Below are 15,531 nucleotides of genomic sequence, written 5' to 3'. Positions count from 1 at the left end.
AGGCCAAATGAACTGGGAAAAACTGACTGCCTAACTTTCTCAATAGCTTTTAGAGGCTGCACCAAGGGGAAAAATATTTATGTATGAAACCAAGTCAATAAGAAAACTTTTCAGTTCACTTGATAGATAAGCTTGTCTCAACCAAAACCATAACATCCCAGCCTAAAGTGATAGGGAGGCAAAAAGGAGCCCAAATTACTTTTTCCACAGCCACGGCCAAGGAAGAAGTACGTACTGCTGCTATCTCCCAACCATTCCCCCCATGCTTGGTCCAACTGCTTCTGCTTCTTCTACAATCACTTCCCCTCCTAACTGCTTGGTCCCATCCTCATCCCTCTCCCCACAACTGTTTCCCCTCTCCTCCTGATATTTAATATTCTCACTCCCAAACTGTGCTCCCCTCAAGTGCCTATGCTCATTCTCACACACCGCCAGGTCAGTTTCCACTATTTCCATACTGCTTACTTCATTTCAAATCGGTCCTTCATGCCTCCGCAACAGCTCTAAACTTTGCAGCACAATTCCCTGTTTGCTGTGGCAGAATACAGGGAATGAACACCTACTGAGGTCCTGCGGGGTGGGCAGGCGCAAGCTGACTCAGGGGAAGAGTGACTAAACCCAGGGCTCAAATAATTTCGGGGGACAACTAATACAAAAAAAAACAAACAAACAGGAACAGGAGTGAGGTCAGAGGGCCACAAATAAGGAACTGGAAGGAGACATCAAACAGACAACCCCGGACTGTGCCACTGCTCCTCAAAGCTGTGAAGGGAGCCAGTGGACGCAGCCTAGAGGAACTTTGCCTGGATGCACGATCATAAGGAGGAACGGAAATGGTCCCACAGTTGTAGAGCACCTCCCCATCCAGCATCCTCCTCCTGGTTTTACAGATGGACACTTTGGCTAGCACCAGGAGGAGGTTGACGAGGGGGTCTTGCAACTTTGTGGGGCCATGGATATCTGGAGATGAAGGGGGGGAGGGGAGTGCAGCCAGACCCTGAGGACAAGGCTCTGGAGGAGCCGGAAAAGGAGATGCAACCTGGAATACTCAAGATAAATGTTTGCCAGGGTCTCTCTCATGGCACAGAAGGGGCAGGTATTGAGGAAGGGGGTGAACCATGCAGGTACATGCCCGTGCTCACAGCTGCATGAAGGAGCCAACTAATATCCCTGGCAGGCCAGGGAGCAAATGTGGAATACAGGCCCACCGGGGTTCCTCACCCTCCACAGGTGGTAGAAGAGCCCGCCACTTTGTGTCGGGACAGGACACGAGGGTGAGAAAGTGAAAGGTATGGAGCACAAACTCGCATAGGTGTGTCCTGGGTGTGGTTCGGAAATGAACTGGCTGCAGTTTGCACAGTCAGCTCTGGTTGCAGAAGGGAGGGGTCTGGGGTGGCTCACGGGGCCCAATAACAAGTTGCCAGGGATGAGGGGTGGTCGGGGAGTACCCTCCCACAGGACCCACTCAAGGAAAGCCTGAGAGGCGGCGATAAGGCTGCCATAAACCCCATCCTGCCATAAACGTCTCCCCCTTACTCGCACAGATATTGTGGCGTGCACAGCAAGCAGTAATAACAATGGGAATATTGGTTTCGCTGAGGTCTAAGCGAGTCAATAAACTGCACCAGTGCGCTTTTTAAATGCCCAAATGCACATTCTACCACCATTCTGCACTTACTCAGCCTATAGTTGAACAGCTCCTGACTACTGTCCAGGGTGCCTGTGTATGGTTTCATAAGCCATGGCATTAAGGGGTAGGCTGGGTCCCCAAGGATAACTATAGGCATTTCAACATCCCCAGTGGTTATCTTCTGCTCTGGAAAGTAAGTCCTTGCTGCAGCTGTTGAAACAGACCAGAGTTCCTGAAGATGCGAGCGTCATGTACCTTTCCCGGCCATCCCATGTTGATGTTGGTGAAATATCCCTTGTGATCCACCAATGCTTGCAGCACCATTGAAAAGTACCCCTTTTGGTTTATGTACTCACTACCTTGTACTATGTACTTTGCTCCGGTGCCAAAATAGGGATATGGGTTTCATCTATCGCCCCACCATAGTTAGGGAATCCCATTGCAGCAAAGCCATCCATTATGACCTGCACATTTCCCAGGGTCTCTACCCTTGATAACAGCAGCTCAGTGATTGCGTTGGCTACTTGCATCACAGCAGCCCCCACATTAGATTTGCCCACTTCAAATTGATTCCCGACTAACCGGTAGCTGTCTAGCATTGCAAGCTTCCACAGGGCTATCGCCACTCGCTTCTCAACTGTGAGGGCTGCTCTCATCTTCGTATTCTTGTGCTTCAGAGCAGGGGAAAGCAAGTCAAAAAGTTCCATGAAAGTGCCCTTATGCATGTGAAAGTTTCACAGCCACTGGGAATCGTCCCAGACCTGCAACACTATGTGGTCCCACCACTCTGTGATTGTTTCCTAGGCCCAGAATCGGCGTTCCACGCCATGAACCTGCCCAATTGACACCATGAAGTGCACATTGCAGGGGCCCGTACTCTGTGAGAAGTCCATGTCCATGTCTTCATCACTCTCGTCACCGTGCTGCAGTCGCCTCCTCCTTGCCTGGTTTCGCTTTTCGTGCAGGTTATGGTTCTGTATATCCTGCTGGATAACGTGCGCGGTGTTTATAGTGCTCATAATTGCCGTGGTGATCTGAGCGGGCTCCATGTTCCCAGTGCTGGTGCGTCTGCGCTGAAAAAAGGCGTGAAACGATTGTCCACCGTTGCTCTAACGGAGGGAAGGGTGACTGATAACATGGCTTACAGGGTTGGCCTACAGGAAATTAAAATCAACAAAGGGGGTGGCTTTGCATCAAGGAGAAACAGAATGGCCCCCTCAAGGACAGAACTCAAAACCCTGGGTTTAGCAGGCTGTTGATTTCACGGAGGGAGGGAGGAAGGGAGGAGAAAATGATTATAAAACAAATCTGGTCTATTTCTTGTTTTGATCCACTTCATCTATCTTTATACATCTTGCTGGCAGCAGACGGTGCAGTATGACTGCTGGCCATCATCGTCTCCTGGCTGCTCATTAGAAGACGGTGCAGTAGGACTGCCGACAGGACTGAATTGCCATGAGACGAAACTTAAAAGGGAAATGACCTGGCTGAGTCACTCCCATGTTTGCCCAAGCGCCCTTGACCAACCCTCACTGAGGTCGGCTAAAAGAGCACCCTGGAATACGGCGACGACGGCTACCAGTCATACTGCACTGTTTGCTGCCAAAAGGCAATGAGCTGCTGCTTTATAGCAATGCAGTACCACATCTGCCAGCACCCAGGAGACATACGAGACATATGGTGACTATGAGCTGAGCGGGCTCCATGCTTGCCATGGTATGGCGTTTGCATAGGTAACCTAGGAAAAAAGGCGCGAAACGATTGTCTGCCATTGCTTTCACGGAGAGAGGGAGGGAAGGGGTTGCCTGATGATATGTACCCAGAACCACCTGCAACAATGTTTTTGCCCCAGCAGGCATTGGGATTTCTACCCAGAATTCAAATGCGTAACGGAGACTCCGGGAACTGTGGGATAGCTACCCACAGTGTAACTTTCCGGAAGCTGACGGTTGCTTCGGTATTGTGGACGCACTGCGCCGACTTAATGCCGACTAAATGCACTGAGAGCATTTGTGTGGGGACACACAATCGACTGTATAAAAACACTTTCTACAATTCTACAACCTAATTTCAGCCTAATTTCTATAACCTAATTACAACCTAATTTTGTAGTGTAGACATAGCCTCAGACACCAGTTAGTTCCCCTGAAGAAAGCCAACTGAGGTAATTAGATAATCAGTCCAGACAGACAAAGAAACGAAGGAAGGAAGTGCCAGGGGAGAAAGAGGAGCAGGCTTGCTGAGCCCAGTCTCACAGAGGCCTCAGTGAAGAGAGACCTCTGCTCCTGACAGGTTTTGAGAAGGGGGACGGAAGCACAGGGAATGTTGTAAATGGACTCTTGCACAGGTACTGTAGTGGTGATGGTGAAGGGAACTCAAATAAATGGCTCTGTGAATGCATAACTATTGGAGTCTGTGGCAAGAAGACAGGAGCAAAGGCGTGCCCAGCTACAGGCAGCACTGGATTTTATGGCAAATTTAAGCAACCCCCTGAAATTCACAGAAGTCACAACCAGAGTTTTCAGTTATAATCCTTATACACCTCTGGCAGCCTCAGTTTCCAATTTGCTGCAGAAATGGTGCAGAGTGATGCGCAACAGGGAGTACTCAGCACTCTGCTACACGTACAGTTACAATGGAGGATGGGTTTATCACTTTGTATCAGAAATTTTCCTGTTCAGACTGTTAGGGCAAGAGGGAATTTTGATGATTTGAGGTTTGCCCCTTACACCTTAGACAAAGTTTACCATTTTTTGTCATTACTAAGACAACTAGAAAGTTTTACAGAATTTTAGCTTAAAAATAGTGAGAGGAAATTTGGGAAACTTTTTGTTTTGGCTACATATTTGGAGACTGAACAGGTCAAAATACTTCGAAAGCTTCCCAGCCCATGCAAAGAAACTACTCTCCTCTCCCTCACCTCTAGCTTTAATAACTACAACCTCCAGAAAAGCCTGACAAATGAGATGATTGCCCAGGAAAGCCTAAATGGTGATCAAACACAGGGTCCATCAAATCAAGGGAGAAAGTCAAAAGGACACATCTCTGTTAGCCCTCTCTTGCTTGAACCAAAGGCCTGTAATCTCCAGTACTTTGTCTAATCACAACTGTCAATGTGTCACACAGGAAAAGAGATGAGTTTTTCAGCTAGCCAGAGTCCAAATTACTTCTGAATTGAGTATCAGTTAGCCATTTAAGCCACTCAGCATGGAAAATTTCAGCTTAAATGACTAAAGTTTGGCAAATTTATAAGCAACTGAAAACAGGGTCTTATAAAGGGAAGTGTCAGGCAGCCTTAATAATATGCAGTGCTACCAACCACACCTATAATAACCTTCTCTCTGGTTTTCCGCACTGCTCAGCTCTCCTCATTTCACTCTATTCAAAGTTCTCTTCCTATCCTGCAATTCTGGCCAGTTTTCCTTATGTTTCTTGATTGGCTTCATCTTCAAGCCTCTATATGTGATCTTGTCCCACCTAAATCTCAGCTTTTATTTCCTCTTCCCACTCCTTACACTTTTCCTAACCCTTTCCTTGTCTGCTCCATGTCTTTCTCCCACTCTTAGTTTACGTCTAAAATAGTCCCCTTCTTCTTATCCTCTAGGTGTCCTCTGTCCTATCATCTTCTTTTCACAAATAACGTTCAAATGCTCCCTTTCCTAAATACAAGCTGTTCTTCATACAGTGTCTCTTTTGACCGTAAGCTCTTTGGGATGCAGAGCATACCTTTCTGCACTCATAAACTGCATTGTAAATTTATGACAATATATAAATGATTTTAATCATTACTAAAATAATACAATAATAATAAACAGTAAGGGCATGATTCTTGATTAAGAATGCTTGAATTATTTTTTGTTTACAGACTACACACAGTACTTATGGGTATGGGAATATGCTGTTGCTGATCCAGCTTTGAGGTGAATGAACTTTAAAACTTTTAAAATGCTATTATGGAAACGCCTTTAACAAAACACACATAGTGTTAACAAGGTGGAAAAGGTCTCATCCCTATCGTATTATTTAGGGCTCCGCGTGCAAACAGAGCCCTAAATAATTACTATAGACCATATATTTTAAAGTTCTGTTATCAAATTATCATGTTTGAACCAAGTGGACAACCCAAACTATGGTCTGCTAGTCATGTTCCTGATTTCCAGCCGCTTCTACAATTGATCAGGCTTTTCACTGTGAAGAGGAGTCCAAAGGCCTGCAAAAACAGCTTGAAACAGAGACAGCCTATTTGCCACTAGTAGATGGTCACTGTTACATACAAAGAACTGAGAAAACAAGAATCATCCCTTGTTGTATAAAAGACATCCAAAAATTTCATACATACTTTCCTAACACATTTTTCCAAAAGAGAAATTGCAGTAATTGCTACAGAGCTGTTATTTGACTGCAAACTGTGATTGTGATGGGGATGCACGGTCTGTGTGTTCATGAATGAGAGAGGAAAAAGGCCATGAGACAATCCTTCTTGTAAAATACGGTCCACAGTATGAGAAAGTTTAAGACACCTAGATTTCAACCCTTATCTATCACTGAAAGTCTGCTGTAATTAAGTTTCACACTCTCCTAATGACTTAAATGGAAATGAAAAATAACCATTTAATGAAACAGCACAATACTTACTGTGCTATACCTTACATAGAATTCCACGTTTTTTTAGCTTGGGTGTGGGAAGAGGATACATTATACATTTAATTCAATGCCAAGTAATGTAACTGCACATTAAAGTCAAAGAGCAGTTCACATGAGAAATAGAAACACAAAGTGAGTCACTCAACTGGATAAAAATACATACATTATTAAATTTTCTTTCTTTATTACATTGACCTATAAATGTCTTGAGAAGTACAAGATTGAAATGAGCAAATGGAACTGATCATACAAACAGTGATCTATGTGAAAAGTGTAAGTCACCATCTTCAAAAATTCATGAAAACATTTGAACCAAAACACAAACTGCTTAGGCTTTGCAATAAGTTCAGGAGCTGCCATAAACAATAAGGGTACCATCCCCAATTACTCTACTACGGTGACAGGTTTCAGAGGAACAGCCGTGTTAGTCTGTATTCGCAAAAAGAAAAGGAGTACTTGTGGCACCTTAGAGACTAACCAATTTATTTGAGCATGAGCTTTCGTGAGCTACAGCTCACTTCATCAGATGTTTACCGTGGAAACTGCAGCAGACTTTATATACACACAGAAATCATGAAACAATACCTCCTCCCACCCCACTGTCCTGCTGGTAATAGCTTATCTAAAGTGATCAACAGGTGGGCCATTTCCAGCACAAATCCAGGTTTTCTCACCCTCCACCCCCCCACACAAATTCACTCTCCTGCTGGTGCTAGCCCATCCAAAGTGACAACTCTTTACATAATCAAGTCGGGCTATTTCCTGCATAGATCAAGGTTTTCTCACATCCCCCCCACACTTTACTGAAATTACAAAAGTAGCATATGTCAATTAATCACAGTTAATGCATGCAATTAACACAAAACAAATTAGCTAGATTAAAAAAATAGTTCACTCAGTCCTATTTCTTGTTCAGCCAATCCCTAAAACAAACAAGTTTGTTTACATTTATGGGAGATAACGCTGTCCGCTTCTTTTTTACAATGTCACCTGAAAGTGAGAACAGGCATTCACATGGCACTGTTGTAGCCGGTGTTGCAAAGTATTTACATGCCAGATACGCTAAATATTCGTATGCCCCTTCATGCTTTGACTTGTAAGTTCTAAAGTTTTGTATTGTTTTGTTTTAGAATCCAGTTATGTAAAAAAAATTAAAAATCTACATTTATAAGTTGCACTTTCATGATAGATTCCACTACAGTACTTTTATGAGGTAAATTGAAAAATACTATTTCTTTTGTTTATCTTTTTACAGTTCAAATATTTGTAATAAAAATAATAATACAAAGTAAGCACTGTACACTTCATATTCTGTGCTGTAATTTAAATCAATATATTTGGAAAATGTAGACAAACATCCAAAAATATTTATAAGAAGTTTAAACTGGTATTCTATTGTTTAATCGTGTAATTAAAACTGCAATTAATCATCACTATTTTTTTTATATCTTGCGATTAATTGTGACTTATTTTTAATTGTTTGACAGCCCTAATGGAAACTAATTTTATACACAGGCTGTCACTAAAAGTTGTAATATCACTTTCATGTCTCCCTTGAGGACAGATTCTCCCAATTGCACAAAGTGAGAGTAAACAGCATTGGCTCAGGGGGAATCCATGACAATTGGTGGGATGGAAACCTCCCCTCCAACTCATTGACATTACTTCATAAACATTACTGCAACCCAGTGAGGTGGGCTCTATTTACCACATTAAATCAGTGTCCTGCTTTGTGTCAGCCAGCAAAAGCTGTTTAAAGACACTGACTTGGCTTTTTGATCCAGTTTCTGATAACACATAAAATGTATTTCTTTGTTCAATAAGTGTTCAACAAGGACAGAGGCATCATTCTAATAAGGTCTCTTTACAGTGGAAAAGACTATGGCTTGAACTTCAGAGGTAATGAGCACCTGTAGTTCTCATTGCCTTAAGTCAGAAGCAGGGATGCTCAGCACTTCCAAAAAATGAGGCCATTAGTCTTTATGTAGCTGATGAAGCACATTACAGAACTTTGTATGCTAATCCACTGTAGAACTGCCGGAAAAGCTCTTGGTGGATCACCAGGGAGACTCATGGCATCCCCTTATTAAGTCAAAGTCAGTGAAAGCCATAGTCCATTTTACATTCAAAGACCATACTGTACAGAGAAGCAGTATACTTACTAACTAGATACTTTTTTTTTACCATAGAATAGAGATGTCAACCAACAAATCAGAGGTTGCAGACTTCTTTAGTAAGAAAATGATACCATTTCTGGGTTGAATTTTTCCCCTCTCTCAGAACTGACATGCGTGGCACTGTGCAACTGAGCATATCTATGCCAAATCTGTGTGGCAATGCACCATGCTAGTGAAAGTGGAAAGCGTACATTTACCGCCTCTTGAGATTAATTATATTTCTTTCCTGTTTAACATGAACATATTTTTTAATTCCCTTTTCGTTCTCATTTTAAAAATATAAACAATTCTGTGATGGGTAGCATCCTCTGTTTGCCAAACTGACTTCTGAGGAAGATGTTTTGCCCTCTGAGTGACAAAGGGCCAGAATCCTATACTCAAGTTGAGTAGTACTTTCCTCTGCAAGTAATTCCCATGAAGAAAATGGAACTATTTACAGAGCCTGGTATTTCTCAGTGTAAGTGCACGGTCCGGCCCAATTCTGTTCCCAAGAGGAGGAACAGAATAAGAAGCATCAGAAGCAAGAGAATGAAGGGCTAAGTGGTAAGGCGCTCTCAGGTCCGAGAGCCAGTCCTCCTCTGTGTCAGGTATCTGTCAGATATTCTGAACATTCCTCCTGGATACTAAGACACCTTATGCCTGGAGGCTGGGAGAACAGGAAGCTTATTAAAGTGGTCAAGACACCTCAACTACATGTGAGGATTTTCTCCTTTGCCCTTGAATCAAGGGTCTCTGACAGGTTATAAAAATAAATCTTGGATAGGGAGATGTTTTGTGTCACCCTCCGAGACAGTTTATATAATGGCAGGGAATTATTTACGCCATTTAGACCATTTTTGGTTCCAATCCCTTTCAAAACGTATTGTAATTTTCTTGGGCATTCTCTGTGCAGAGAAAACGGTGTCAAAGGGATGCACAAGGGAAATATAGATATAAAGAGTGGTGCACATGGCTAAGCACTGAGATAAAGCTGTGCAATGGACAAGAATATTGTGGAATCTGCATAAGTAAAAGAACACCAACAAAAGGCATATTGGGCCATTTTCTTTGAAACAAATAGAAGACACAGATAATTTTTCTGCTAAAGAATCATCTCCGATTGTTTGTCCCACAGAGGCAGATAAATGCCCAGAAGATAGATCCTTCTGTCTCTGAGATACTGTCCTGTATAGTATAAAGTTAATAGCAAAGTAATAACGAGCCTCCAATCCTGACATAAAATATAAACTTATGCCTGCTGGATGCAAGCTTCATGATCTATAACCTCCAATGCCTGAGATCATACCAAGGAAGTCTCCACCAGGGTGGCATGAGGAGGGCAGATGCCATCCAGCAAATAAATTGCATTTAAAGTGTTTCACTGGGACCAAACCTGTTTATAATGGCCAATATTTTCAACCTAACTTTAGGCATCTAAATATATATTAGGACACAATACAAATGGCCTGATTTTCGGCGAAGTTGCTACCTAAAACTCTCCCTGAAATCACTGAAAACTGCTAATGGTCAAGATGTCTGAAAATCAGGGTATTTTTATTCAGTTCCCTAAAGAAAGATTCAGGTGCCTACCTTTAGGCATCTATGGTAGGAAAGTTTGGCTAATGTGTTTAGCCATCATAATGTAATAAATCTATTACAAATAACTTAAGAGAAGGTTATGGTTGCATGGTTAAGTACTCAAAACTCAATAAATTAAAAAGTTTACGTTGCATGTGCAGCGCTAGCTCTTCCTCTTGTGTGTATACAATAGTCTATAGGACCAGACCCTCAGCTGGCTTAAACTGATGCAGCTCCATTGACTTAAACTTTGTCCAGTGACTTCAACAGAGCTACACAAATTTACCTCTGAGGGTCTGAGACACTGTTTTTAATTTTTTGATCATATTTTACTTCTCTAAAAATATTATATAATGACTTACCTTTTTTCTGTAGCTCGGGATGAATATGTGTAGAATTTGTAAAATATTTTCTGTAAGTTTTTATATACAATACTTTCAGTATTATACTGGTCAGATATATCTTCATTAACTTAGGAACTTGATATAATACCTTTTCTATTCTGACCAATAATTTTATCAGCACCCAGATACTACATATTTTGCAGAATGCATAATGAAGAAAATGAGGCAGCTAACTATGAAGGTAACTTTAGCTGCATACTTGGTCTGTAAGTGGTCTATATGTTAGCTCTATTACTGAAGTGCTGTTACATATTTCACATAAATGAATTTAATGAACTCTGTGCAACAAACGCAGAGTACTACGCAATACTGCAAGATACTACATAACTATAGAAAAGGCTGCAAAAATATGGTTGCTATTATCTTGCATTATTTGAGAAATAGTATCTGCATTCACACAAGAGGCAAAGTTAAGGATGGTAATGCAGTTTTTTCCCCAGCTTTCCTCTCCTAAAATTCCTGAATTGTTTCTGCTTATGCGATTATATAATATAAATGTTCAAGAAGAGATCAGGCTTTGTAAATTCCAGCCCAATCAGAGAACATTTTAGAAAGTTATCAGGAATTGAGAATTGGGAGTTAGAATGGAAGCACATGACTTTAACTACAGCAGTTACTATGCTCCTGCTAAAATTTAGATACACTGACACAGTAACACATTGACAGAATATAGTGTAAAATTTTCTAAATGCATCATCTTAAATACTTTAAATATATAAACATCCTGTAGTAAGTGGGAAATGAATGAGGGAGTACCTCTCACATATGTAAATTTTTTGCTACCACAGAAGTTAATTCCCAGAAATGACAACCCCATTGACTTCAGTGAAAATGAATAGCTGTGACTAGAGAACGTGGCCTTGTACATTTATCTTTATAACAAATTTACTTCATGATGTTGGCAGTCAATCTCTGAAAGCCCCACCTTTGTGTGAACATCGCACTTCCCTCCATCCAGACTTGGTTGAATAATCTGACATCATGGCTGTGAGTATACGGCTTCAGGATCCCCAGGAAAGCAGAGTAAGTGCTATCAGGGAAATTCTGCTCTAAGACGGCGAACGTCCTGAATCGGATTATTCTACACAGTGCCACAATACAAAATCCCCACAATACAAAATCCATGGAAAATTCACAATGCAACCATTAGAACCATGCATTTGTTAGCAATTTCTGTCCAGTGTACATTCGACAATAGTGACTTAAACACACACTATTCTTCTTGATGATATTTTATTATCCTCATGCAAGTCACTAATATAAATATAACAGTGATGCTTCTGCATCTGTTTGAACAAAACCTACTCAAATAATCAAACACAGTGAACTACTAAAAAACACAATTAAGGTAAAATGGTTTAATAAATGTTTAAAACTTATACTTTTTTTAAAGTCTTCTGAAGCAGAGACCCAATTTAATTTTATCTGATATTAAATTTTTATAACCAGGTGATATGAAAGCTTTACCAGTTTGAAAGAGAAATCCTGCTTTACATGCAAGCCATGTGGTACCTCTTTAAGTTGCATCTATTAATTACAAACCATCTTAAAACTGCAAAAGGGCAACTGAAACAACACTGGCTTTGAACTATGTCTCAGTCCAAAATAATGGATTCATCTAAATGAATTGGACCAAGGGATCCTCAGGCAGATTCTTGCAAAAGCTTCAGGCAGCGTGTAATCTATTTGGGCCTTTAAAAAAAAGTCGTTACTGTACTTAGCATAAATTAAAAAAAAAAAGACACCTGATCTTTACAATTTTATCTTGCTTTAAAATTAAAATGAAGATTACTCAAACTCATAGCATCTGATATACAGCCTGGGCGTACAGATTTTACAAAAATGAAAAAGGGAAAGCAAACAATGAACCAATATATTATTTTGTGCCGTAAAGTGCTATTTGACTTGCTTTATTCCCCAGTCTGAATGATACTCCCTTGCTATAGAGAATATACCAAAGGGTAAAGACAACTTTACCGACCTGTGTGCTGCCGCCGATGCTTAGTGAGGGCATGACGCGTCCCGCCGGCAAAGCCACAAAGGTCACACAGGAACGACTTCTCGCCTGTTGCAACAATAAACAGATGAGGGACTGCGGAGGTCACAGATCATTAAAACATATCTATCAAGGCTTTCAGGGTTACTAATTCCTCCAATCAAATGTTTCCATGTAAATATGTCAAATGGGAATGAAATTACCACTGCGGTTTATTGACTGTGATAAAATCTGAAAAGCACCACTGAACATAATTACATACTTGTCAGACCCATAAAAATTAGCTTTATTATCAATGGAATGGTTTTGTACAACTTCATTTCTGTTAGATGTCTTCCAGATGGGGCTGCTTTATGCACTTGAACAGTTTTTATGCATATCCTGATTTTTTACAATTCCCATACATCTGGCCTTTCGGTGCTGAGTAAAGATTGCCTGGAAAAGTTAATATACAGTATATATGATTCTGCTTAAATAAAATATATTGAATTTACTAATAAATTAAGGATAGTGAGAAATTTTAACTGACTTGATCATGGTCTTCTTTAGTAACCTTATGTTTAATAAAATGAATTAAATTATTTTCTTGAATATATTGAAGAGCCCAGGCAACAATAAAAGCCATATTATTCAGTACCAGTGGCAATTCAGTACTGTTTATGTTTCTAAAACTTTCATGACATAAAGAAAACAAGTCTGGGGATTACTACAGAAATTGCAGTAGAACTCATATTGTTCATCTTTAATGATATTTCTTCATTCCAAACCTCCGGAACAATTAGAGAGAGATTTGGCAGGCTCACTACTTGTAAAAAGTGTGTAAATGCTCATTTTCTAGTATTTTTATTCCAGCTAAAATTTTACCCCATTGTCTATAAAAATAATCTATCATTTCACAGTAGCATTTTTACAGAGTAAGTACTAGCATAGTAGGCAGTTTCATCCCATCAGACCCATTGAGAAGGGCATGATGGAATAATAACGTTAACCTTGGACAGATCCTGTGCAATTATAAAATAGCTTTAAAAACAAATTAGTCACTTTACTAATTTGGAACAAAACTGTACCCACCCACAGAAATAACAAGGAGAAGGCTTTAGAAGAGTCAGGACGCTGCATTTGGGAAATCTAACAGAGTTTCCTTAAAACTCTCCCAACGGGAAGAGGATTTAGGATCCTCAAAGGATGAGAGGAGGTGCTGTCTCCCAACTCCACCGAGACCCACAGTATTCAGAGAAGTCTAGCCTAGTCCTGAGGGGACAGACCCTCCAGACTGCTTTTCTGGCTCCTTTTACCCCTGGTAGCTATCTACATTAGTACCTGTGCAAAACATTCCACTCAGGAGAGGTACAGAGCCTGAATTAAAGTTGCGTTGATAGCATTAATATAAGTGAGATACTTTCTGGGATATCCACTGTCTATGGAGAGAAGAATGTTACAAACAAGAGCTCCTATCCCTCCCCTTCCAGCATGGAAAAACTCCTATGGGAATTCCATGTCCATGGAGCATCCAGACAGGGGATTCCACATAGTAGCAGCGAGCTCACCCCTTGACAGAAATTTGGGGCCCCAGTATATCGTTTTCGCTTGGGTCCCGCCCCTCTCCAATTTCACTTTATTTACACAGATGTTACAGAGACTTTGGGGGCTCCCCTGAGCTCAGGGCCCAGTACAATTGTTCCCTCTGTCCCCTACTCTCATCAGCTCTGTAGATAATTCTATGGTGGCAGCACTCTCCTTTTCCGTATCCTCTAACCAAATATACCTGATGTGAGATACCTGTGCTCTTGATCTGCAGAAAATTATCAAGCTCTTGGAATGATTCAGGCTAAATTTCCAAAGTGGCCTCAAACTTATCACTACAGTGTGTTGCACAAAAACACCGATTGACCTGTACAAGGTACTTCAGTATGTAAAATGGAGCTTGGACAGGCAAATCCATATATTATGGCACACAAAAACATAAGCAGCAACATTTTACACACAAATTTAGACTTACAACTATAGGGTCCACTTTTGAAAATGTGGTTCCTGATGCAATAGGTATTCCAAATGGTATCCTACATGCAGGATACCTTTTGGTAACTGAATGTAAGAATTAGCTCTAGCCATTTTGTAATTGCAACTGAATTAAAAACCAGCCAACCAACAAAACCCACTAAACCCATTAAACAGACAGAAAAACAGTAGTAATTAAAAACATCCCCTCATTTCCTCTTGATGTGAATATATTCCCGTTAAGAAGCAAATTAATACCATCAAAACTTTAAAATTATATAACCAAAATCTGAATTCTAGTTCACAATGTTACTCATTAATATTAATTACTGAAGTAATATATTGGTTTTTTACAAAGAAATTTCCCTCTATAATCTCTCTGCTCTTCTTGCTTGGATTTTTGTGTCAAGATCTTTTCTCTAGCGCTTGAGTTCGTCAAAGTATTAAAGGAAGGGAGTAGAAGGGCTATAAAGAAGAAAGCTTAATTATAATTAATTAAATATTAATCTAATTAATTAATTAATCAATTTTAAATATAAATCTTTCTAACTAGCCGCAATACCCACCACTCCAGAATAAAATTCACACTTTAAAGTTAAATGCTGTTCCATGCCTACTAGGAAATAGTTCATCATCTATATATTGTCATAAATTAGCTCAAGTTGTGTTTAACATCTCTGAGCAGACTTGAGAGTGACCAGCAGCTTTGTATGTTAATGAGGACTCAGAGAATCCATAGTACCTTTGTAGGCTTGAAAATTTATTGTGTGTTTTATTTTTGGCTGGTTTTTTTAATGTCTTTTTGAAACACTGATACAAAATATTAAAAACAGAGGAATTATTTTTAAAATAGACAGATTAATACATTTTATATAATGTTTACCATCTAGATTCTTCATATTCATTTGGAGTTAAATCCCGTGCTTCTAATTCAGACTAAACTCCTACTGAAGTCAATGGGAGTTTATACCTGAAAATACTAGGTAAAGCCAGCAGGATTTGGCCCCTGCTTTTTAAACTACAGAAAGGAGGTGAAGAGCTATGATTTGCTTCCAGACACATTAGTGAATTAGTGACCTTGTTTATATACGTGTGTGCACATATAACAAACACACACACAGACAC

The 15,531-nt window shown here is 40.3% G+C and overlaps 1 protein-coding gene across 7 annotated transcripts in view; it reads right to left on the bottom strand.

Moving 5' to 3' along the window:
* ZNF407 (zinc finger protein 407) overlaps nt 1-15,531 on the bottom strand; it is a 463,568-nt gene that overhangs the window by 175,342 nt on the left and 272,695 nt on the right. For all 7 annotated transcript variants that reach the window (XR_012157273.1, XM_073331771.1, XM_073331772.1 and 4 more), the window contains exon 6: nt 12,394-12,477. Coding sequence is in view for 6 of the 7 variants with exons in the window: in XM_073331771.1 (XP_073187872.1) it covers nt 12,394-12,477 (84 nt within the window). In the remaining variant the exon portion in view is untranslated. The remainder of the gene's footprint in view (nt 1-12,393; nt 12,478-15,531) is intronic.

The sequence above is a fragment of the Lepidochelys kempii genome, chromosome 2 (assembly GCF_965140265.1).
Source record: "Lepidochelys kempii isolate rLepKem1 chromosome 2, rLepKem1.hap2, whole genome shotgun sequence".
Taxonomy (NCBI): Eukaryota; Metazoa; Chordata; order Testudines; family Cheloniidae; genus Lepidochelys; species Lepidochelys kempii.
The sequence above is the reverse complement of the archived record's forward strand: the minus strand, read 5'-3'. Positions and strand labels throughout refer to the sequence as shown.